The following is a 22,574-nucleotide window of genomic DNA, read 5'->3' on the forward strand; positions in this document are numbered from 1 at the left end:
TAAATGCCACAGTGGGCACAGTAAAGACGCACTATGTGAATATAAATAAAAATAAAGAAGAGTAAAGCAAAACAAACAATAAAGATATTAGATCAGACCTGGTCATGTTTTCTGCAACTCTTATTTTTCAATACCAGGAAAATAAAACATTTAACATTCAGACATAAAATACCATAAAAAGAACAAATGTGTCAAACAGAACGTGGGCGTKCCKGTGGTTGTTAACAGGTAACAGCTAACATTTCTTGAAGAACAAATGAACACTCACTACCATTTATGTGGAATTTTAATCATCTTATAATGAGAAGARACAGAGTTATGGCCATTTTGGTCCAACCTTGTAAATCATGTTATGCAGTAACACTGGGAAACAGATACAGGATGACTCTCAGCTACTACTTCACCACCTTTTAGCCCAATATCTGCAAAACCGACTTMGTTCTGAAGCTTTCTGTGTTTGCTAAGGTGGATTAGCTGTGGCCCCCAGTTTGATTTGTGTTGACTCTAAATGTTCACGAGCTGTAGCTGTGTTTTCAAGGTTTGCTTTCTGGGAGTTTCACTGAATTCTGTTTTTGTGGTTCATGAGATATTTTGCTAACAGACAGTGACGACTCTAAAAGCCAACGTCAAAGTTTTTGACAAAGCTCTTGTGCAATGTGCAGGGTATRTGTTGAAGATGRCTCTCAGCTACCACACTCAATTGTTGATCAATACCTGTAAAAGACTTGTTACTAAATGTGGATGAGCTGTGGTTGCCATCTTGAGTTGGTTTGACTCGTTTGACGGTGGCAATAACAAAAAAACAAAATACCCAAGATAAAAATAAACATGTAGCAAGTGTTTAATTAAATGACTGACCAAAAATATTTCAKTTTCCAAACTTTATATTGTCCTGGCTGAACAATCAAGGTTCAATAGAGTTAGGATTACTGAAATCCAAAAATATTTTTTTGTGAAATAGCCCCTGAACTTCAGTCCTGATRATAAAATCAACAAAATCAAACTCAGGAGTAAACACATGAATAAAAGAGTAACAGGAAGTAAAGTGACATGGAAATCAGTTCTATACAATATTAGTAATTTGTATTATTTATAGTTCCAAAAATCACTTTTTGATGTATAAAACAGTAGAAGAACTGTATGAACATATGATATAACAAAAGTCATTTCCTTAAATTAAATTCAAGGTTTTTAGTTTATTTCGTTTTGTATTCTGACTTGTTGTCCTTCCTCGGTTCAACCACTTAGTTTTAGTTCTCTTTTATTCCTTGCTTATGTGCACCATCACACCAGAGTAAATTCCTACTCTGTAACTCCTTTACTGACAATGGCAATAAAGTGTTTCTGATTCTGATTTGATTCTTTGTATTAATGTGAGATGCTTCTGTCTTCCAGCAGGTGGCAGTATTGTTGCACATTTGACAAACAGTCGCATCCTTTATAACTTACCCTAAAAAAGTGTTTCATCATATTATATTATATTATACACTATATGTTTTTGTATTGTACAGCAAAACCATCACTGCTGTACTTGAAGATTGTTTGAACAATTTACCCTCTTGTTTAAAGAATCCTGTAAATTAAGAGGATTTCATGTGAGATGTATCAACACTAAAATTACAGAGAAAGTAAGTTGTTCAGTTTTAGGGTTTTTCATTTCAGCATGTAATAGAAATAATCTAGTCTTGATTAAGCCCTGTGATGGACTTGCGACCTGTCCAGGGTGTACCCCGCCCCTCGATCTGTGACTGCTGGATATGGGCACCAGTGACCCACGCGACCCTGAAAAGGAAGAAGCGTGTACAGAAAATGGATGGATGGATGGATGGATGGATAGTCTTGATTAAATCTTAAAATAATTTAAACTGTGCACAAAAAACAGCAGATTTCACATTGTCATTCTTTAATAAACAAAAACAAAGGTAAAATAGATGCTGATCTATAACCCATCAGTTTATAAAACTGCCTTTAGCAGCAACAACGCTTAGTTGCTGTTTTATTTAGGACATCAGCAGTGTTTGTGGAGCAGTTTTGTCCCACTCTTCTTAACAAGTTCCTTCAACACATTGAGGTTTGGAGACATTTGTTTCTGCACAGCTCTTCCAACATACTGTGGCTCTTCAGTCAGGTCAAGGTCTGGACTTTGACTGCATTGTTGCAGCACTTTGATTCTTTTTTATTTCCTGTCATTCTGTTGTAGATTAATTGCAGTGTTTGGGATCGTTGTCCTGTTGCATCATGGTCCAGTTTGGTCCAAACTTCAGCTGTCGGACAGATGAGCTCACATTTTATTCTAGGATACTCTGATATACAGAAAATTTCACAATGTGACACATATAACTACAAAACAAACCACCAGGCCTCCTTCTTCACCATGTTGCTATAACACGTTTGTGCTAATAAGCTGGTTTTCATTAAACATGGTGCATTATGGGTAATCATTTCAGCGCCTGTCTCACTTGTCCAAAGACTTGCTGCCATTTTATTTTCAGAGAGCAGAGGTTCTCTGTTGCCAACTCAGTTTTAAAAAGTCMTACCTGTTTAGTTTTCTGCCATGAACTTTAACCTTCAGCCTTCCAACTAAAGCTTCTGGGGTTTGTGGTGTTGTTCTTATTTTTTTGTTACTTCTTAGAGTTTAGCATGGTCTGACCTTGGGGTGAATTTGCATCAACATGGACTCCTATAGGGAGATAGGTAGCTGTCTTAATGGYGCAGTTGGRAGTTTTGAAAARAGAAAATGTGGACTTRGCCTGAAAATTTGAACAAGCACAACTTACAGGTCAGCCCCTTCTCTGCTGCGCTACAGCTCTCCCTCCACAGCGGAGCCTTCTGTGAACACTTTTCTCTATTCTTGGTTACTGAACTATWACCTGTTCATCATGCTTGAGATTGAACAATGGTACGTGCATGATTGACACTGGTAAGACAATCCTTCTGTCTCTTATTGGTTGTTTCTGACCAGGAGAGGTGCATTTCTGCAAGTGGMARTAGGACCACTGGGCGGAGCCAGAGGAGCTTTATTTTTTTCACAGATGATCTATCTCATATTCTACWGTCACAGCATAGTTACAGTTTTAATAAATGTTTAATTTTTTACAAAAGATACCTGCAGCTTTAAATGTTTTTTAATCTTTCTTACTGTAAACAGGTGGACTTGGAAATGACTTTTATCCTTCTCAGATTGTTTTATTAAGGCCATTGCTGACGTCCTTCCACCTTGACACGGTGTAAACACACTTGAATGGGCCAGAGCAGCTCATATGATGATCAGTTCATCAACACATTTGATCAGAAGCACTCGGCTGCAGAAACAGTAAAAAATGTTTTTAATTTTTCCACAAACAGCTTTTCCAGTTTTAGTTTAAGTTTGATGAATAAACACTAACATGGAATCTGTTCTGTTGTTCCGTACACTTGAGCTGAATAATTTTAATCTTTTTGTTATGTCTTGAAACTGTACTTTTATTTTCATTAATAACTGAACCTCTTCCTCCACACATGAGCACATTTAACATATGCTGTCCTAAAATTCAACTTATGTGGGTTTTGTTGTTTAGGTTGTATATGAAAAACATTAAAAACCTGCACTGTTCTGTCTGCCAACCTCCCAAATCCTGTTTTGAAGCTTTGGATGAAAAGTAAAACACAGATGAAGACATTTGATCACCTGCTTAAAAGTTTGTGTCCAAATAGATTAAACCTTTTTTAATTGTAAACACTAACCAGTGTGAACCTGACAAACTGTCACACCCTGATAAACCCTCCTGAAGCTGCTTTCAAATATTTGCACAATCTTTGTTTGACTTATTGAGCTGACAGCGGCTTGAATCAAACATAATATTCATGATCAACTTTATGTTTGCCTGAAGGATGAGGCTTAGTGTTTTTAGACTCCTTCCCCCAATAATTAAAATAACAAAACAACAATAATAATCCATGTTTCAGTGTTAATTAAATTGTAAATAAAAAGATTCTGTGTTGTTAGATAATACCATCTCTGCTTCCAAATTGCAAAAATGTCGGATCAGGATGAAGTGGACAATAATCATTGGGAGTGAGACCTGGAAGGGGGCGTGGTGATGTGCCTCATTTGCATTTAAAGAGACAGTATCAAAATGAGTTGCTCTCTCAGAACAGGGGGGAAGAAGGGCTTGTGGAGCTACAATAAGGCGGAATTCAGGCCAAAGCATGACAGTTCAGCTTTATATAAACCATAAGAGAATGATTTAAACGTGAAAAGAAGGATTTAAAAGCATGTGTCTCCTTCAACATGGTTCATGAAATACTTTGCTAACAGACAACTACACACACACAAACACAGTTACATGACTGCCCACCTTCCATGTTAGTGAGTTGTTATCAAAACACACTCTGATTTTAGTAAGTCTTGTATTTTATTGTTGCTTCATAATAACAGTCATAAATTCTCTCAGATTATATTAGATCAGTTTGACAAAGAGTACCATTACAGGAAAACATTAAACACACACACACACACACACACACACACACACACACACACACACACACACACACACACACACTGACAGCAGTGCTTCTAATTCCCTTCTATTCTAAACTTTGAGCAATGTGTTGGCTGTAGTGTTGCACAGATTGAATTGGCGTATTGTAAAAAAATAAATAAAAATAAACAGGAACAGTAAAATGTCCTCAGCGATGTGATGGACGGCGACAGTGATGGCTGCTGGAGGTAATACAGCACATGCAGAAATATTGGAACCTTGTGTTAATTTACAAATTAAAACCTTCCCGGAAAGCTGGAGAGCAAGTAATGTACTTTTTTTCTTTACAAATAACTGAAATGCACCTTTTCATGTGAAAAATATACAATTATAAACAGAAATTTATGTCTGTAGAATATTTTAGCCATTTGTGGGATTTTTTAAAATAATGATTAAAAAACAGAGGTGCATTAAAATATTATTGTTAGCTGGCAGAGGATTGTTTTTGGATGCAAACCTTTATTTTAATGATATTTTTCTTGGATCGTTTTAAACATGGATTGGATCATCAGAATATGCCGACTTTATAATCTTCAGTATTTTGATTTTTTTTTACTTAAAATTTAAAAGTTGGTTGGTTTAAAGAACTGACGTTTCTGAAACAGGTCTTAATAAAAACATGGAATATGAGGGTTCAAAACTGTGTTTTTGTTGGTCGTGTGTGTGTGTGTGTGTGTGTGTGTGTGTGTGTGTGTGTGTGTGTGTGTGTGTGTGTGTGTGTTGTGTGGTGGAGGGAGGTTCATGCTGACTAAGTGGGTTGATTGTAAAGCCTGCAGAAAACACACACAGATCCTTATCACACAAACAGAATGTTCTAACAAACAACAAGAGGGGGAGAGTGAAGCAGTACAAAAAAAGATAACCACAACTACACCTACACACACACACACACACACATGCACACACACACACACACACACACACACACACACACACACACACACACACACACTAGAAGAGTCTGCAGTGAAGGGTCTTTGTCCACCTTCTGTCTGCAGCTGATTCACAAACATCAGTTTCTCTTCTTCGTGTTTCCTCTCCTCACCTCTGTTTTCTTCTCTCCTGAAACAGAAAACATGGAGCAGACTGAAAGAAAATAATATATTTCTCATTTTAAAAAGAATCCATGTGGAGGTCTCATCCAGCCAACATTGAGATGCGAAACAGTGAGACTCTTTGCAGAGAAAAGTGTTTTTCATTTTGTTTGAAGAGAAGACGGCAGCTTTTCAGGATGGTGTTCACCTATGGCTTCGTCTTTGCTTGATAGAGCTTTAACCTGCATTTGTGGATCGTACAGCAAAGTGTGCTGACAGACAATAATATGTGGAAATGTTCTTGAACCCGTGCATTGAGGTCCATAACCGAATCAGGCCCGTTTTTAATGTTTTTAATTAAACAAGTCGAACATTACAACACATCTGGATTTGCAGGATGGAAATGCCAACAATAATAAGATACAGCAGACAGGCCGATGATGTCAGGAACTTATCTGCAAAACTTATTAGTTATGATTGTTTAAGATTACCTTGAACTCCTGCAATGTGTCCACCTTCTGACTTTGTTCATGTTTTCACAAAATAAAATCACATTTGCTTTGTCAGCTTCACTTAAAATAAAAAGTAAAAAAAACAAAAAGTTTCTGGTTGTGAAACATCTACTTCACATGCATCAAACTCAAGGCCCATGGGCCAAATGAGACCCACCACAGCATTTTTTGTGACCTGCGAGAGCTTTAAAGATGTATTGTCTTAAGGATCCACGATTACTTATTACATTACATATCATTTGATAAATATTTACTTGAACTAAAACAAAGACTGTAAAAATACTGTAGGCTGTTTAGTTTTTATAAATCAAAAAAGTTATATTGCCACATGGATGAAGTTATTTTATTAACACCACAAATTATACCACATAAATGATGACATTTACTAGGCTTTCCGGTGCATGAGCACCAAAGCTAATATTGTTAGCATACTGTATGCATAAATATGTATTAGCATGGCGCTAACGCAAAAGCTAACAGGCTAAACTCAGGTTCTCCAATCCGTGAAGCAGCTTTGTTGTCCTCCATCCAATCCAAATTTTCAGCTGCAAGCTGAGTCGTTTCTACATTCTCAGTTTATCTGATAATATCTGATGTTACAAGTAATTAAGGATCCCTTTAAAATAAATTCATGCACCTTTAAAGCCAGAATTTACTATAAACTACATCTCCCATAATGCATGTTGTTCTTTCCCCACAAAATGATGGCATACCACCAGTTGGTGGAGGTGCAGAGTGAAAACGTAGCAGGCAATCTGCAAAATTTGCTGGCTGCATATTCGCCAGCCACTTCAGTGTTTATGGGAATATACTAAAACACTGTTTCTGTGCAGGAAATATCACATAGAGCTCAGTTATTTTTTTAGCAGTGCCCAGCTGTAGCAACAAGACAAGGAACATGACCTTTTGTGTTTAAGCTGTGAGTGAGCATTTACGTAACATTATTTCTCGTTTATGTTCTGCTGCTTCAGAATGATATTTTATGTAGGAACATGTTGCTTTCAGCGTGTCTCTTCTGTTTGTTTTTATTACATTCACACTGGTAGCCTGTAGCTCTAGTTTTTTTGTGTGTACTTCAGAAGACAGAGGTAAAAATGTGCTTTAAAATATGTAGAATTTGACACATTAGAAAAAAATCAGCCCTGTCCTCAGCTGGATTTGAGCTGGGATCACATCAATATCTGTTTTCACCCAACAATAGTCCTCTTTGTTGTTCCTTTCCTTTTTTTTGCTCCTTTTTCCTCCTTCTTTTCCACCTCTCTGGTATTCCCACCTCCTGTTATCACAGAGCCCCTCTAACTTCACCTCTTTTCTAGTTTTCCACTTAAATCCTTTAGTTACCCTCGTGTTGCTGTACCTTGAATATGAGATGAGTGGAAGGTAATTCGGATGTTTTGAAGCAAAACATAACTTCTGTACTGCTCAAATGGAATCTCCCATCCAATAGGATTAACATGACAGCAATAAACAAGTAAAACAATGTCCCCAAATGTGACTTTTTCCAGCAAAGTCTTCGCCAGGTCATTTGCACAGTTTGCACTATCGTGTACTTGACTTTAAAAAAGCTGGACTGTTGGAAAATGTCTGATGTTTTCTGTATACTGCCTTTGTCACCCTCTCTGAGTTCAGCCCGTCCTGCCGCAGTGCTCCTGAGTTAAATTTGGTCCACTTTCATTCACCGTAACGCGTTATATAGGCCCATCCCAGATTAGTAAGTGAACTGGGTTAGCTCTGTCAGGGCCTGTTTTAATTTCAGAGGACCTGAAAGCCTCGGGGACTGTGTGGCTGCTTCTATTAGAAAGTTGTCCCTCGTGAGAAAATGTGCTGAATAAACGAATAACACATGAACAATGAGTGACACAAGCTCTGGTTAGAATTAATTCCTACATAGATACAGTTTTTAAGGTAAGGTATTTGCAGCAGCCGTGGACAGAGCTGAACTCTCCGTAACACTCGTACCTTCTATATTTAAATGTGTAAGTGCCACAGTTTGTCTGAGATGACAGAGGTTCAGTGAAAGTCACTGGAAGGCAGCGCGAACCGTCCGGTCACTGAGCGGCTGGGTGGGGCGGAAGTTGTCCCCCAACATCCCGTCGTTCCCTTCGAGAAGCTCCGCCCCTTTGATATGGGACCGTAACCTCCGAAACTCCTCGATCTGCAAGACAAGTGAGAAGATTCAGAGGGTCACACTTTGTTTTTTTCTCACACTTCCTTGTTGATCATCACAGCTCTGAAGGACAAATGCTGACATTGTTAGAATAAAAGGCTTCCATTTTCTGTTTCAGTTTTCTGTTTCGGTTTGTTTTCATGGTTACAAAAGAAATTAAATCATTTAGTTATTTTCCAAAATATATAATTTTAGAGAAAACTGTTTAAACCATTTCTTCCATAATTTGAGGTTTGCTAAGAAGTAGAAAAGGTAAAAGATCTGGGTCAATAATGATTATACTATGAATAAAAGAGTGTAATAATACGTTTTTTTTTTCTCTTTCAGCTGCTTCCTTCATCGGGGGTTGCCACAATGCACTGACTCACACAGATATTTGGCAATTGTCTTCAAGCCAGATACCCTTTTTGACACTACTACTGACCACCTTGCTCAAGGGCAAATGTTGGTGGAAGCATCAACTTTCCCACCCACATTTTTAATGTAACCTTCAGTGGATTTGAATCGGCAACTTGCCGATTACAGACTCACCTTCTCTAACCTCTGCACCACCACTCCCCCAACTTAATATAAAAGTACACATACATCGTAAGAAATAAAACATGTCAACATCCACCCTACACACCCCTACTTCCCACAGCCTTGAATACAGAAATGTCAGACATATTTATTATTTTTTGAAGTTGAAAGTTGAAGTAGATACTAGGGTTTAAAAATACCTTTGTAGAAGTTGATGTATCAACTCCACGTTTTACTCAAGTAAAAGTGTAAAAGGACTGGTTTTAAAAGTGCACCAAAACCACAACTTCCCAAAAGACCTTGTTCAAAACACTGTATGAAAAGAGGATGAGGCTGCATGTTTGCTATGTCCTGATGGAGTGACATGATGTGTATCATGTGCAGGTGTGATGGATCATATGAACCGGAGGCACATATACAGTACTGTATCTGGAATTATTTTATTTTATTTTTTTCCTAAAATGACAAGCCAGAATGAAAGCAAACTGAAGTGAAATAGAAATATTTTGTTCTGCTCTTCGGAGGAGCAAGACGCTTTTTCCTTCTCTCCTGCCCTTCCTTGTCTTCCCTGCTTTGCTGCTTGGAGCCTTCTCCACGTTCTCATCCGAAACCATAAATTATGGATATTTTTATTTTTATGGATTTGGTTAGCTGGTCTCTTAATAAATTTTTTGGAACAAAGTTTTTTCTTCCATGGGAGGACACGTCAAAGATGGGACCTCTGTTCTGCTCTGTTCTGGATACATTTTTGGATTCCGATCACTGGATTCTACAGATTGCTTGGTGGTCTCCTGGTGTTCTACAAAACAGTGTCGGTGGCTGTTCATTTCCTAGCTGCCTGACCATTATGAAGGATTGCCATTCTATCTGCACTCAGACTTTTGACTTGAGCGAGCTGGACTCAGTCTGCAAGCGGTTCTGCTGAGGGTTGCAGGCCAGCTGTGGTCCCTGGACTAGCTGGCCAGATGGAATTGATCTTGGAGAAGCTGATAGCATGGCTCAGCAGAATTTGTCCACACTGTTTGTCTGAATTGGATTCGCCACCTTGAGTTGTACCAGCGGACATTATAGCAGATGGAAAATTGTTATCGTCTGCCTGACTCTTCTGTTCCCAAAACAACTGAATACAGATTTGTCTCTCACCTACAATGGCCTTGAGCTGTTGGACTAAATTCTTCCTGGATGCTGACATCGACTAAGGGTCTGCCCCACACCACACACACACACACACCTGTCTGTGATCTGGTTCGTGGAGCAAGCTGAAGGTCGCACAGAATGAGCACTTAAAATCTATATTCTGTACTATGGCTGCGCTAGTTTTGGGGACTGGATTCTTCGGGTTCATTCTTCAGATATTCACACAAGTGCTTACAACAATCATGGCTTCAGATACACGCCCCCCTAAACTCACTTACTCCTCTGCCTAATAAATGTGCTCTATGCAGAGTCTTTTTTATAAACACCATAGTGTGTCACATTGTTGATATAATATGATGTTTTGTTTTTTTCCTCATCTTCCCTTGTGGGGTTTTTAGTTTTTCTGTTAAAGGTAGCACAACTGTGTTTGCTGCATGACCGGTTTTGCCTGTTCCCCCATACAGTATTTGCTTTGTATGTCTTCTTGAATGGGTGTTTCTTAACTGCCCCCTCCCCTGATTGTACAGCACGTTGTGAATTCATTTCTGTGAAAGGCGCTACATAAGTAAAACTTTACTTTACTTTACTTTACTTTACTTTACTTTACTTTACTTTACTTCACTTTACTTTACTTTACTCTACTCCTGCCCCGCCCACCTGTCTTCTCAACAGGTGTTTGTTATTAGAGTTTGTTAGTGTCGTCTTCAAAAAATTTGTTCCTGTGACGCTATATAAATAAAACTTTACTTACTTACTTACTTAGAAATGAAATAATTCTTGCATTTTTAAAATGTAAGCAGTAGAAGTAAAAAGTTTTCTAAAAAAATAACTACTTCAGTAAAATGTAAGCAAAATTTCTATTTAAAGGCCATGACACACTATAACGTTTAAACAACTCATGCCAACTTGAGACTTTTTTTAATGTCTAAATTATTAATAAAATCATATTTGATCAATTTGTTAGCATTACAATGTGCAAGAGTGAGCTTAAGGTGAATTGAGCTTCTCCCACATCTCTCATACACAAGGTTATGAGGAAACTTTTACCAAGGTATTTCTCATTACTTGTTAATATTTTGACTGTGTGAAGTGAAAGTGACACAATAAGTGAACGTTCAAACGAGTTCAAGTTGATTCATAAAAGACTATGCAATCATTTATTTACACAAATTGAACAGATCATAAGTTACACTTGATTGTGGGTATTCCTATAACAAGTGTCAGAGTTAAATGAGATAAAACCCGCGTCCGAATTTCAATTCACATCAACTCAGATTACTTATATAGAACAGTAAAATGTCAGTTCTGATGTTAACAACCAAACAATTTTACTAGCACTTTTAGCTTAAGTTTTGGCAAATTAAGAACAAGGAAATGAGGAACGTAAGATTAGTATGTTACTACGACTTTTAATTTTTCTAAGTGTGGGTCAACCGGAACTGCACGTCTTTTCTAAGTTCAGGTTCCACATGACACGTCACTACGAACACATCAGCTTTTACCTGATGATGGCTTCTTAAGGCACCCTCGGGGTAGGAGCTGACTCGCCTCCGATCAGTCAGGGAACTGATGTCGGCTCGCTTATCGGTCATTGGCGAACAGGTGTTTTTCCAGGTAACTTGTGTCTGTTTCAGTCCAAGCCAGAAAAATTCAAGCCATATCCGGTTCCTCCTTCCAAAATAAAATCTCCCCTCGGGAGTTTAAAACACACTTAGAGGCTTGGCCTCGGGTTGGAAACACCGGCAGGCGTGCCGGGTCCCTGGCTGTGAAGTCTTCCCTAATTAGCTCATGGGATCAGACTTAAAGCCAAACTGAGGTTTCTCCAGAGAGAATCCCAGCTGTCTTCCTAGATTAGAATCAGGAAGAAGAGTGTGTTGCTCAAAGCCGTCCGGGTTAGTAAAAGAAACGGACGAACTTTGGTTCCACCCTCAGGCTTAGAGATGAGTCAGAGAACGACAGATAAAGATTTGCCAGCCGGCGCAAGCCCAAGGTTAAAATTCTGTGGTTGTTCAACGACATGATATGATTGTCATGATCTGTGTTTATTTTCTTAGTTTCCTAGTGTTTTCAGGTTTCCCCTGTGTTTCTCATCCCAGCTGTCTCACATTTCCTTGATTGTCACCCTCGTGTTTCTCCCCAGGTGTGTTCTGTTTAGCAATTAGTTTTCTGAGTATTTAAGCCCTGTCTTGTCTTTGTCTGTCGTCGGATCATTTTGTTCTGTTGTGTCTTTCCTGGTTCCTCGTGCTTTGTTCCCCTCGTGTCTATCATCAACAATACCTGTAAGTTTAGCTGTCCTTACAGCATTTTTGTTACTTTAAAATAAATTTTTGTTGTCCTTTGTGAGCCTGCCTGCGCCCTGGGTCTGTCCTGCCTAAAATCCCTACAATGATAACCTCTTTTCAGCTTTCTTCTGATAGACTCTAAGAGAAATCACTGCAAAACATTCATGATGATTAATTAACATTTCTGTTTTATAATCAGCTTTGAACCATTCTGTCAGTCCAAATAAATGAAAGATTTTCTCAGGAAAAATCCACAATTATATTACTGTGTTCACAGTAAAATAAAACAGGGATTTACATAAAAACACAATGAAAACATTGTAATCAGATTCTCTGTGATTTTTTTTATACCATTATAAATCTTTAAGGCACAATAAAAGAAAAGAAGTGGTTCCACTTTTCCTGTGACAGTCATTATCATGATTTAACAAATGCATAAACATTCTTAGTTAAACAACAAATGAATCACGAACAGAAGAGATTGTTCTGTCCATTATCTGATTAAGAGAGCTGAGGGGTTCTCTTCCATGGTTAGAATGACCTGTCATGGCCTAAATAGAGTTCAGTTTGTGACAGAGTTCCTGTCTTCTTGTCAGGCCTGTCCGAGGCCTGCTTAGAGACAGAAAATCTTGTTTCTTCACTTGAGGTGACCCCTACAAATGTGTACACACCAAAAAGAGGCTTCCACTTGATTTTATAAATTCCATCTTCAACGTAGATGTCTTTTAAATTTTCATGAGTTGGCAAAAGCTGTCTAAAACGTGACAGTGTGACAGGGTCTTAAGTATTTGTTCTTCATCTCTGCTTAAATACAAGGAAGGTGTGTGATTTGTTGTTCTACCAAGCAGAACATTTGACCTAAAGAGCAGGCAGTCAGACAAACAACTTGTATTTTCTCATCACATTTGAAAAAACGGCTTCTGCCTTTTTCATTGTCAGGCCAAAATGTTAAAGTCAGAGTTAAAGTTGAGAAAATACAAAATCTGACTTCCCCTTCATGTAAAATTGCAGCCACTGCACATTGTACCACTGCACATTGTTTCCAAAACAAAAAAAACCCCTTCTTGATCTGATAACGGAGAGTTTTGTATCACCTCTCTTTTGCACAGTCACAGTGCGAAGGTTGTGGTGTACACACATGCTTCAAGAAGTCGATAATAGCCGGATATTTAATGTGTGTATTATACAAAAGCAGGACATGCTGTTATAAAATACTTCACCCTGACTAAACAAGTTTGCTTGTAACTTTTTGTCACATCTTTCTCTGCAACTTCCAAGAGTCTGAAGGTACACAGCTCAGGTGTCCGAATACTCAAACTGACAGGTTTCAGGGTTTGTGGAAGCTACAAGAAAGACATGAAGAAGCAGGTCATTTAACTGGTGCAACACAAAAGGAAGAGCAGCCTTTTAACAGAGGAAGTTGGCAACACAACTTAGTGGTTTGGTGGTTAGCACTGTTGCCTGACAACAGGACGGTCCTGGGTTCAATCTCCAGTTCAGACCTGGGGGTCTTTCTGTGTGGAGTTTGCATGTTCTCCTTGTGTTTGTGGAATCCCCAGGTACTCTGGTTTCCTCCCACAGTCTAAAAACATGCTGTCTTCAGGCCAGCCTTGTTACAGAGATCTGTTAAATAAGTTGCTTGGGGAGCAGCATCACTGATAGCCACCTGTTATTACACAAGTTTGCCACAAACAGGAAGTGCTCACCTCTGATGTTCTGTCTGGCTAAAGCACAAACAGCTAAAGAGGTCAAGTTAAATCCTGCAGCTATCCCTGCTGAGTGTTTACATCCTCTAAAGGGACAGCTCAAATCTTTAGAACTAAAAAAAAGAAAAAAAAACTTATGAACAGGTAATATCTTACCTGCCGTAGCCTTGGTCTGAAGTAACATGTCTGACAGGACTGACAAGTTAACACATAATTCTGCTTGGACTAGCCATTAGCTCGTCAATTCAGTCAGAATTCAATTTCATTTCCACACACTGAGGTTGTTTAAGCCTTCTGCTACCCTTGGGTCAAAACTATGACTGAGGCCTCAGGGGAAAATTCACCAAAGGACAACAGGAGCTTTCTACAACAGGTAAGATGTAAACTGCTCAGAACATTTGCTCAGAAAATAAAATCTCCATTATTACTTTTGAAGCTTTCTGTTTAAGTAGTAGTAAAATATTTTTAAAATATTTTTAATCTACTCCAAACTTTTATTTTTACTTTTGTTTCTTGTTGCTTTGTTCCGCATTCTTATTTTGAAACTCTAACATTCATCACGACCCACAAAATATTCTAAATCAAATACACGCCTCAGGATATTTCTGTATTTTTGGATTTGTCCACGTTAAACCAAAGTGATTTATCCTCATATTTCAAATTTTGTCCCGAGGCAGGACAGGCAGAATTCAGTCTTTGTTTTAGCCTTTTAAAGGGTCAGCGGACCAGAGAGCAGCCAAGATGAAAGACATAAATAAATGTCAGAAGGTTAACACCACCACCCATTACAACAATCTGCTGGAAAAAAGCCAACGATTCAAGAAAAGGTTGGATTACAGTTTAAATCAGTCAAAAGCAAGATGACAGACTTGCTGACTGGCTGCGGGTGTAAAGGCTGGCTGGAGTCTACTGCGGCCAGAAAACTGAGTTCATGTTCAGTCAGACATTACAGCTTTCATCATGAAGACTGCTAAGTCAAGAAGGGTCACAGAAAATAAGGAGATATGGTTAATACAAGGTATACACAAGTCATTTGTTCATTTTAACACACTGTTTTAGTAAAAAAAAAAGAATGTTTCTGAAAGCATCACATAACAATGAAACTTTGAAGTTGAACTCTGATACCTGACAGGCAGGTTTACATCACACAAAAACCAGGATGATGAAACCACAGTAACACAGGACAGCTATCAGTAAAAAAAAAACTTGTTAAACCTTTGAATTTACTGACTGGACTTGTTGGTTCATTCTCTCATTGTTTCATCAATTTCCCCATCAGTAATGAGGGCATTGCTTCGGTCCACCATGATAAAGAAAGAGTTGAGTTGAAAGGCAAAGTTCTTGATTTACTGCTCTATCTACATTTTCACCTTCACATGAGGTTTGGTTCAGGACCTAAAGAACAAGGTTCTGTAAATAAGCAGCTGAAATGAGCTTCATGGTGGCAGGCTCAGCCTCAGAGACAGGAGGGAGGAGCCCCATCATCTGTGAGGAGCTCGTGCTGCTGGGACTCATGACTCAGTTGAGGTGGTAAATAGACTATACTTTTAAAGCACCTTTCTGTCCAACCAGGATACTCAAAGTGCTTTACAACACAATCTGTGTCCTCATTTATCCATTCATACAGCACTCTACAACCTCCCAACAAAACTGGATAAATCATTCTAAAGAGACTAATCTGTGCTTTAGATCACATTCATTCACTAGCAGGACACATGTCATAGCCAGGGGGTTCAGTGTTTTTCCCAGGGATGTGTTGACATGTGATTGAATAGTGGTGGAATTGAACCCCAAACTCTTTAGAGGGGTTGTGTATTTTCTCTGCCCTAGAAACAGCAGGGTCAGGGAGAGGGATGTCTGGGTTCCTCTCCTGGACCTGTTGCCTTCACAACCTGACCACATGTGAGCTGTAGAAGGTGGGAATGAAGACAGAATGACTCTCGGTTGTTTGTGATTTGGCTTCCATTACTTGGCTTTTAAAAGGCTGTTTAAAAGATTAGGATCGTTGGTAAACGTCACACCTCTACAGTGCCCCGGTACGCTGGCAACCACAACCTTATCTCCGAAGATTTGTGTAAAGCTAAAAACCATCACAGACCAATGAGTTCAATGTGTTCCTACAAGCCTGAAAACCTGTCAATAAAACCTCTGCATTCTAGTATCTTTCTTTTAATATTTTTTTTACATCATACAGGTACTGTAGCATCACAATCTGTGTGATGTGAAATGATTTGTTTATTCTAATGCTGGCTTTCCAATACCCCCCACCTTGTATGTTTTACCTGCAGCTGTGAGATGGTGAGAGGATAACGGTAGAGAATCCAGGTGACACTTTCACTACAAGGTGGCGTAGTCAGAGATCCATCATACACCCAGTAGTCTCTCAGTAGAGGGTCTGAAGACAAAATTTAACAGAGTAAAAAACAGAATAGAAAAGTAGGATTTACTAACTGTACTGAACTAAAATCATAAAAACAATCTGGCTTCTCACACAAACTAATGCTTTTCTCTTCTCACAAATGAGGATAATTTTATTTATTCCTGTTGACGGGAAAAAAAACGGGGAATAAAGCGACGTCCTTAATGATAATTTGACAGCAGCACAACGTGTGCATTTTATTTAGAGGTTCGGCACTGGTCTTGGATGTTAAAACATCAAAAAATAGCAGAAGAACATATGAATAAATGACCCTTTATTCCTTTTACTGTTTTTATTTTCTTATTTACACTCAGTCACTCCTGTCTGTTTGTTCTTGCAGGTTTTATTAAAGTTTAAGGACTGCTTTGGTTTGAAGCTTTATGTTCATGATGCATACAAATAAATCATAACCTTTTGATCTTACCAGGTAGGAGTGTGTTGGGGTTGAAACATGGGATGATCTTGCTCTTCCCCTAAAAGAAATGCATTAGTAAATTTATTGCAGACAGTGAAGATGATGCTGAGTGACGCTCCTCTTCTCACCTTGTACTGCAGGTCCTGCAGAACTTCAGTGATAGCCTTCAGACCCAGATGCTCTTTACCAATCTGATAGAGAAAAAACAAACGTGCGTATTTTGGGGTTTCAGTGCAGACTTATCATTGTTCATGTTGACTGTTTTTACAGCCGTGTTTTCAGCAGAGATACGTTTAGAAGTTCTGTTATCGCGCCGGGGTCAAAGCAGGAAGTACAGAGGCTGCAGAAAACAGGACGTGTGAGGTTCAACATTAATGAGGTCTCAGGAGTTTAGGAATGTTTGGGTTCAAAAGAAAAAAGAGAAGAATGGCCACCGTTTGGGAGTGTTTTCCTCAGCAGATATTATTCAGATCATCCTGGAGTTGAGTCATTGCTCTGATATGTTTGTCCTCCTGTGAATCAAAGGTTTCCCAGCAGGTCTGTTATTCTTCCTGGAAGTTACTGAGAAAAGAGGGAAGTTCACACATGTAGATTTCACTACTGTAAAACTAATCTAGAAGCAGCTTATGATGCCAAAAATAGTTTATGTACTTAGGTTATCTTCTAAAGACGTCTGTGTTTTAAAATGTGAGAAAGAGACGAAGCTCGTGTGAATCAAGGAGGATTCAGGAAGACATTTCATTTTTCAATTTATATTTCAGAGTTATGTTGTCAGTCACGGATTTAAAAAAATACTTTACTGCAGCTGCTTTAAAATTTCTCATCAGGTCATGAATTTGGGTTTGAAAATCATAATGTAAGAAACAAAATCGTCACTGTTTTTTTCCTAATTTTCCTCGGACAAGAGGGGAAAAAATTTTAATTAGGGTTTACAGAACCAAAATAAATAAATAAATAAATAAAGCACATTTTTGTACAGTTTTTAAAGTGAAATGTAAATCCATGGATCTGTGTTTGGTGACTCTGACTGGCTTTCTCAAGAACCAGGATGTGTGACACAAAAATTTGAATTTTGGAACAGAAATTGAATTATGAAACTGAAAGTGAAAGTAGTTGAACTGAATTTTAAATAAACCAAAATACAGTTTCAAAGCAAATTCAGGTACAAATTTTTAAATTCAGTTTCCATTTAGTAAAATTCATTTTCAAACCAATGCATTAAGTTTCAAATTATGCACATACAGATTCAATCTGAGCAATTCAAATGCAGTTTCTGCTGGCACAAGATTTATCCCATAGTATAAGGCTCATATGTGGCTCATAGGCTAATAGAACTTCAATTTGGGCTGTGACGGTCAGTTGTCATACATTTTCCACTTTTTTCAAAAATATGGCAACATGCTCCTCCTCCTCCGTCTCATGTCATCAATAACCGATGCGATGGGGTTACCCGACGTGTCAAAACTGGATGCAGATGGTGCCTGACCAAGTGTCAATATGTGACGAGTTGGGAGAGAGAATGTGTTGGTGCAGCAGAGTGGTTAGGGGAGTCATTCCTCTAATGAGAGAGTTGGCGGTTCGATACCCTGCAATTCCGCCACATGTTGAAGTGTCCCTGTGCAAGATGCTGAACCCCCACTGCCTCTGGTGTTCCATCAGTGAGTGTGTTTTAAAGCACTGTTTAGGCTGTTTGAATGGGTAAACGAGGACACAGACTGTATTGTAAAGTACTATGAGTATCCTGGTGGTGCTATATAAGTACAGTCCTTTTACCATCTAATGAAGTTCAAATTAAGTTTTAACACACTTGAAACTTTGTATTTACACTCTAGAACACATTATTTTACTGTTGCAGTGGTTTTCACATTTACGTAAGTTGGCCTGCCCCTTTAAAAACATACATTTTCACCATAACTATTCAAATGTCTGCTTTTGTGTCAACATATTTGTCATGTTCTCAAATTATTATGTTGAAAAACTGATGTATAATTTTAGAACATTTGTATTTTTACTGGAGTCCCTTATATTTCAGTTCCTCTGTGGATTTCTCCTGCTGTAGCTCTGCCCCTGCCCCACCCACCTGTCTTCTCAACAGGTGTTTGTTATTAGAGTTCGTTAGTGTTGTCTTTAAAAATTTGTCCCTGTGACTCAGCATTAAGGTTATACTCACACTCACTTGAACTTCCCTGAGCTTTGATCTGTTTCTTGTATTTTTTCCCCCAGGTTCTCATAAGTGGTATTAGACATCTCTTAAATCATTTTGAGTCCTGCTTGCACTCTGGGTTTTGAAGAYGTTCAAATTCTGACAAAAACTCACCAAAGCAACCTTTAATTTGATGACTCAGTTTGGTCTTTGGCTCATTCAGTGGATGTTTACCTGCACAAAAAGAGCTATGATGAGAACTCCATTCTTCTTCCCCAGAGCGTCCTCTAATGAGTTGAACAAAGTGCTGTTCCAGTGAATCAGATGGAGCTGCACATAAAAAACCACAACATAACACATGACTTGAGAAGTAAACGGATAGTAGGCACATTAGGAAATTGTTTACACTGGATGTGCTTCTTGATGCAGGCTCAAGATTATAAAACTGCAGCACTGATCACCGAACTACTGCCGCCCCAATAAATTACAAAGCATGGATGTCTGCCTCGTATCACGAAACAAACTGAAATGCACCTAATTTTTCACCACCACCATCAGAATCTTTAATATGCTCGAATATAAAGACTACAGTATCAGACATGTCAAACCTGTGCTGAATTATTCTACACTTACAGCAGAATATTTAAACCCAAGTTTATGATTTGTGAAACTTCAATAAATGCTGCTTTCAGCACATTTTATACATCTGGACCACACTAGACCTATTTTCAGAAATGCTAGCTTGTCAAATTAAGCTAGCTGTCACATTCCCACATGTTGCCCACACCTCTTCGCTCATCCCCACACCTGGTTGTGTCCCTTAATGGCACCGCCCACTTTGTTGGAATTCTTCAAATTTGTCTGGAGGCGGGCTTATGCTTTCACAGAGAGGGTTAGTGAGTTACACTTTAAAAAATAAGAAATTAAAAAATGCTATTGGTTTTAGGGGGAACTTAGGTCATTTTTAATTTGAAGGCAGCAGCAAATATCAAAAAATGTTGGAATACAGGAGACAAAAGGCTGTGAATAAAAGTGGTACAAATAAGAAACAGGTGGAGGAGCATTTTACAACTATTTAGGTTAACAGACAAAAAGTCAGTAAGTGGACTGGGTTTGCCAGACTTTAATGTAAGCAGATGTTCACCAATCTGCAAAAATCTGTGGTGCACCAAGTGTAAAATAAAATGTAAAAAAGTTACTAACACATTTTCATTATTTAGCTCCCTTTCTGAGTGTTAAAAAATTTCCACAAACTTTTTATTGTTATTTAATTCACTGTTCTTGCATTTTGCTAATTTTCACTAAATGCAGGGGCGGTTCTAGGGACGGGGCCACTTGGGGCATTAGCCCCTGCTGAAATCTGATTGACCCCCTGAGGTGACCCAATGAAATTCTTCATATGCTCCTGTGCTGTCACTCATCTGTCCTTTGCCTGAGAGCAATGAATGTGGGTGCAATTCCACGCCGAAAGACTAGAGGCACTGATGAGTCAAACAGTGAAGTCCAGCATGAATCAAGCTTAAAGAAGTCTTTTTCTCTTCTTTAACAGACTTGAACAATCCTGCAGAAAAGATCTTTCAACAATGGCTTCATTTTCTCACATGCTTTGAGAAGATTTTATCCGTGTACAGTAAAAATGCATGTAAAATCGATAAGGAGAATTTGAGCTTTTTTAATAACATTACATTACATTACAAGTGTTGGAACATATGTGACCGGTTAAATTTATACACCTTACTAAAACCAATGATTTCTGTGCAAGGATGTTGAACAAAGACTTGGCCCCTCTATGAATATTGTGGCCCCTTGATGGCCCCTTACTCAGAAAAGTCCTAGATCCGCCACTAACTAAATGTTAAATTTAAATGATGAAAAATAAATGTAATTATTAAATCCTAAATCTAAATGTGTAAATCTAAATGTAAAAGTTAAATCTTCAACTTTGTGACTGAACGTTGACGTTTGCATTAAATATTTCAGAATGGAACGCGGCCTTTGCCGTTGGTGCTCGGCTCATGTTATGACATCATCATCCTGAGACAAAAGCAACGGCAAACGCTTGAACACAGCTAATGCTTCCCTACAAGACACCAAACTTGCAGTAACGGACTGTGTATTAGCTGCACTTCAAAGTGGCTGGACCACAGGTACCATCCACATTGTTTTCTATTATATCATTTTGAATTTAGATTTTAAATACCAGCTTCAGCAGCGTTAGCGGCAGCTAGAGATGACAGGATGAGGACATCATCCTCGTTAGCTAACCCAATGAAAATAATGTAAACAATGAAAATGTGTTAATGACATTTTTAAGATTTTATTTTACACTTGGTGCCCCATGAAAATAACTGGGTCAAAAATAAGGGGACTGTGAAAATTTTAGAAAACGTTTTATATTCCATTATCAATAGCTCAAAATATTATCAAACGATTGCCACCAGTTTTGCCAAATGATTGAATCAGATGTGTAAGGGAAGAAGAAGCATTTAAAATTCCTGCTTAAAGGTTTGTTTGATTTTAAAAGAACGTAGTGTGTGATGTTTGAAGTGGTACTTAGGAAAAGTAAGGAAACATTTTGTGTTCAAGGACTCAACAAGTTACATTGTTATCAGTACCAGAAACATTTGAGCACCAGGTTGTTTTTGTTTTGCAGGTTGCACTCCCTGACTTCCCCCGTCCCCCATCCCTCGTCTGTGTTTGCTCTGAGTACCTCCATGGGGAAAGCCTTGAAGTTGACGGTGTGCTCTGATCCTCTCTGGTTCTCTTTGCCCCAGTGGAACCGGACCTCATGGAGCTCGTACTCATGATCGCTCGGCAGCGGCCCTCCAGTAACCACTGACACAGGAAACCGCACAAGAAAAATACACAGGAAACACAAAACAAAGTGATTGTGAAAGTGAGACAAAGTGGTCGTTTGCAGTGAAGCAGTTTTGATTTTGCTTTGTTAAGTTGAAGATATGTGGATTCTTCAACAATAAACTTGTAGGACCAACACTTCAAACTAAATATCCATTCATGTCCCCTGGGAGTCACCTGACTTGGACTTGAGAAGGATGCAGACAGTGTGTCCGTCGTTTATGACTTCACAGTCTCGACACACCACGTAGTTTGGTGATAAGCCCACGTCGAGCAGGGAGGGGTCATATTGAGCCTCCCTAGAGTTCAGATTTATTGGGGACTGGTACTCGCCGTTGGCTGCTGGGAAATGAAGTCCCCATTCTACACCTGTGGGTTCAAAGAGCAAACATGAAGGAACAGTTCTGCATCCTTTGCTTTTGCTGTCTGGTAACTATCCCACAAAGTATTGTGAGTTAAAACAAAACCTTTGCCTGGGAAACGCAAAAGAAAAAAGAATCCCCACATTCCTCATGGGCGCTGCAAGAACTGTTTTCGTTCCATGAGAATGATTTAGCTAATTATTAAATTCATAACATTGCTTAATCGAGTCGCCGCCTTTTCTTATTGAGAGGTAAAGCCAGCAGGAACCAGTTTATGGGAGATGCCATGTTGTATTTTTAGAAACAGAGGAAGGAAGTCCTGCCTGCTCCCCTGCACACAATTATGATGACCTTTCTATTATGCATGAAATAACAAATTACAAATTAACATATTAGGGGGAAAAATGAATATTTGAACATAGAGCAGCATGGTGAGAGCTCTGTGAATGAGTTAGTGTGTGTGTGTGTGTGTGTGTGTGTGTGTGTGTGTGTGTGTGTG

The 22,574-nt window shown here is 38.7% G+C and overlaps 1 protein-coding gene across 3 annotated transcripts in view; it reads right to left on the reverse strand.

The window, feature by feature from the left end:
* Window positions 1-2,146: 2,146 nt before the first annotated feature.
* Window positions 2,147-22,574, reverse strand: part of ca8 (carbonic anhydrase VIII) — a 24,585-nt gene continuing 4,157 nt past the window's right edge. The window contains exons 2-10 of one of the 3 annotated variants that reach the window (XR_001311044.1): window positions 21,891-22,082; window positions 21,568-21,692; window positions 19,092-19,187; window positions 16,843-16,905; window positions 16,724-16,772; window positions 16,163-16,275; window positions 8,029-8,224; window positions 5,509-5,585; window positions 2,147-2,264 (exon numbers count right to left, since the gene is read on the reverse strand). Coding sequence is in view for 1 of the 3 variants with exons in the window: in XM_014018955.1 (XP_013874409.1) it covers window positions 8,090-8,224; window positions 16,163-16,275; window positions 16,724-16,772; window positions 16,843-16,905; window positions 19,092-19,187; window positions 21,568-21,692; window positions 21,891-22,082 (773 nt within the window). In the remaining 2 variants the exon portion in view is untranslated. Of the gene's footprint in view, window positions 2,265-4,182; window positions 5,586-5,871; window positions 8,225-16,162; window positions 16,276-16,723; window positions 16,773-16,842; window positions 16,906-19,091; window positions 19,188-21,567; window positions 21,693-21,890; window positions 22,083-22,574 lie in introns of those variants that run through there. The other 2 variants (XR_001311043.1, XM_014018955.1) reach the window with 2 other exon arrangements.

This window comes from Austrofundulus limnaeus, unplaced genomic scaffold (assembly GCF_001266775.1).
Source record: "Austrofundulus limnaeus strain Quisiro unplaced genomic scaffold, Austrofundulus_limnaeus-1.0 Scaffold206, whole genome shotgun sequence".
Lineage (NCBI taxonomy): Eukaryota > Metazoa > Chordata > Actinopteri > Cyprinodontiformes > Rivulidae > Austrofundulus > Austrofundulus limnaeus.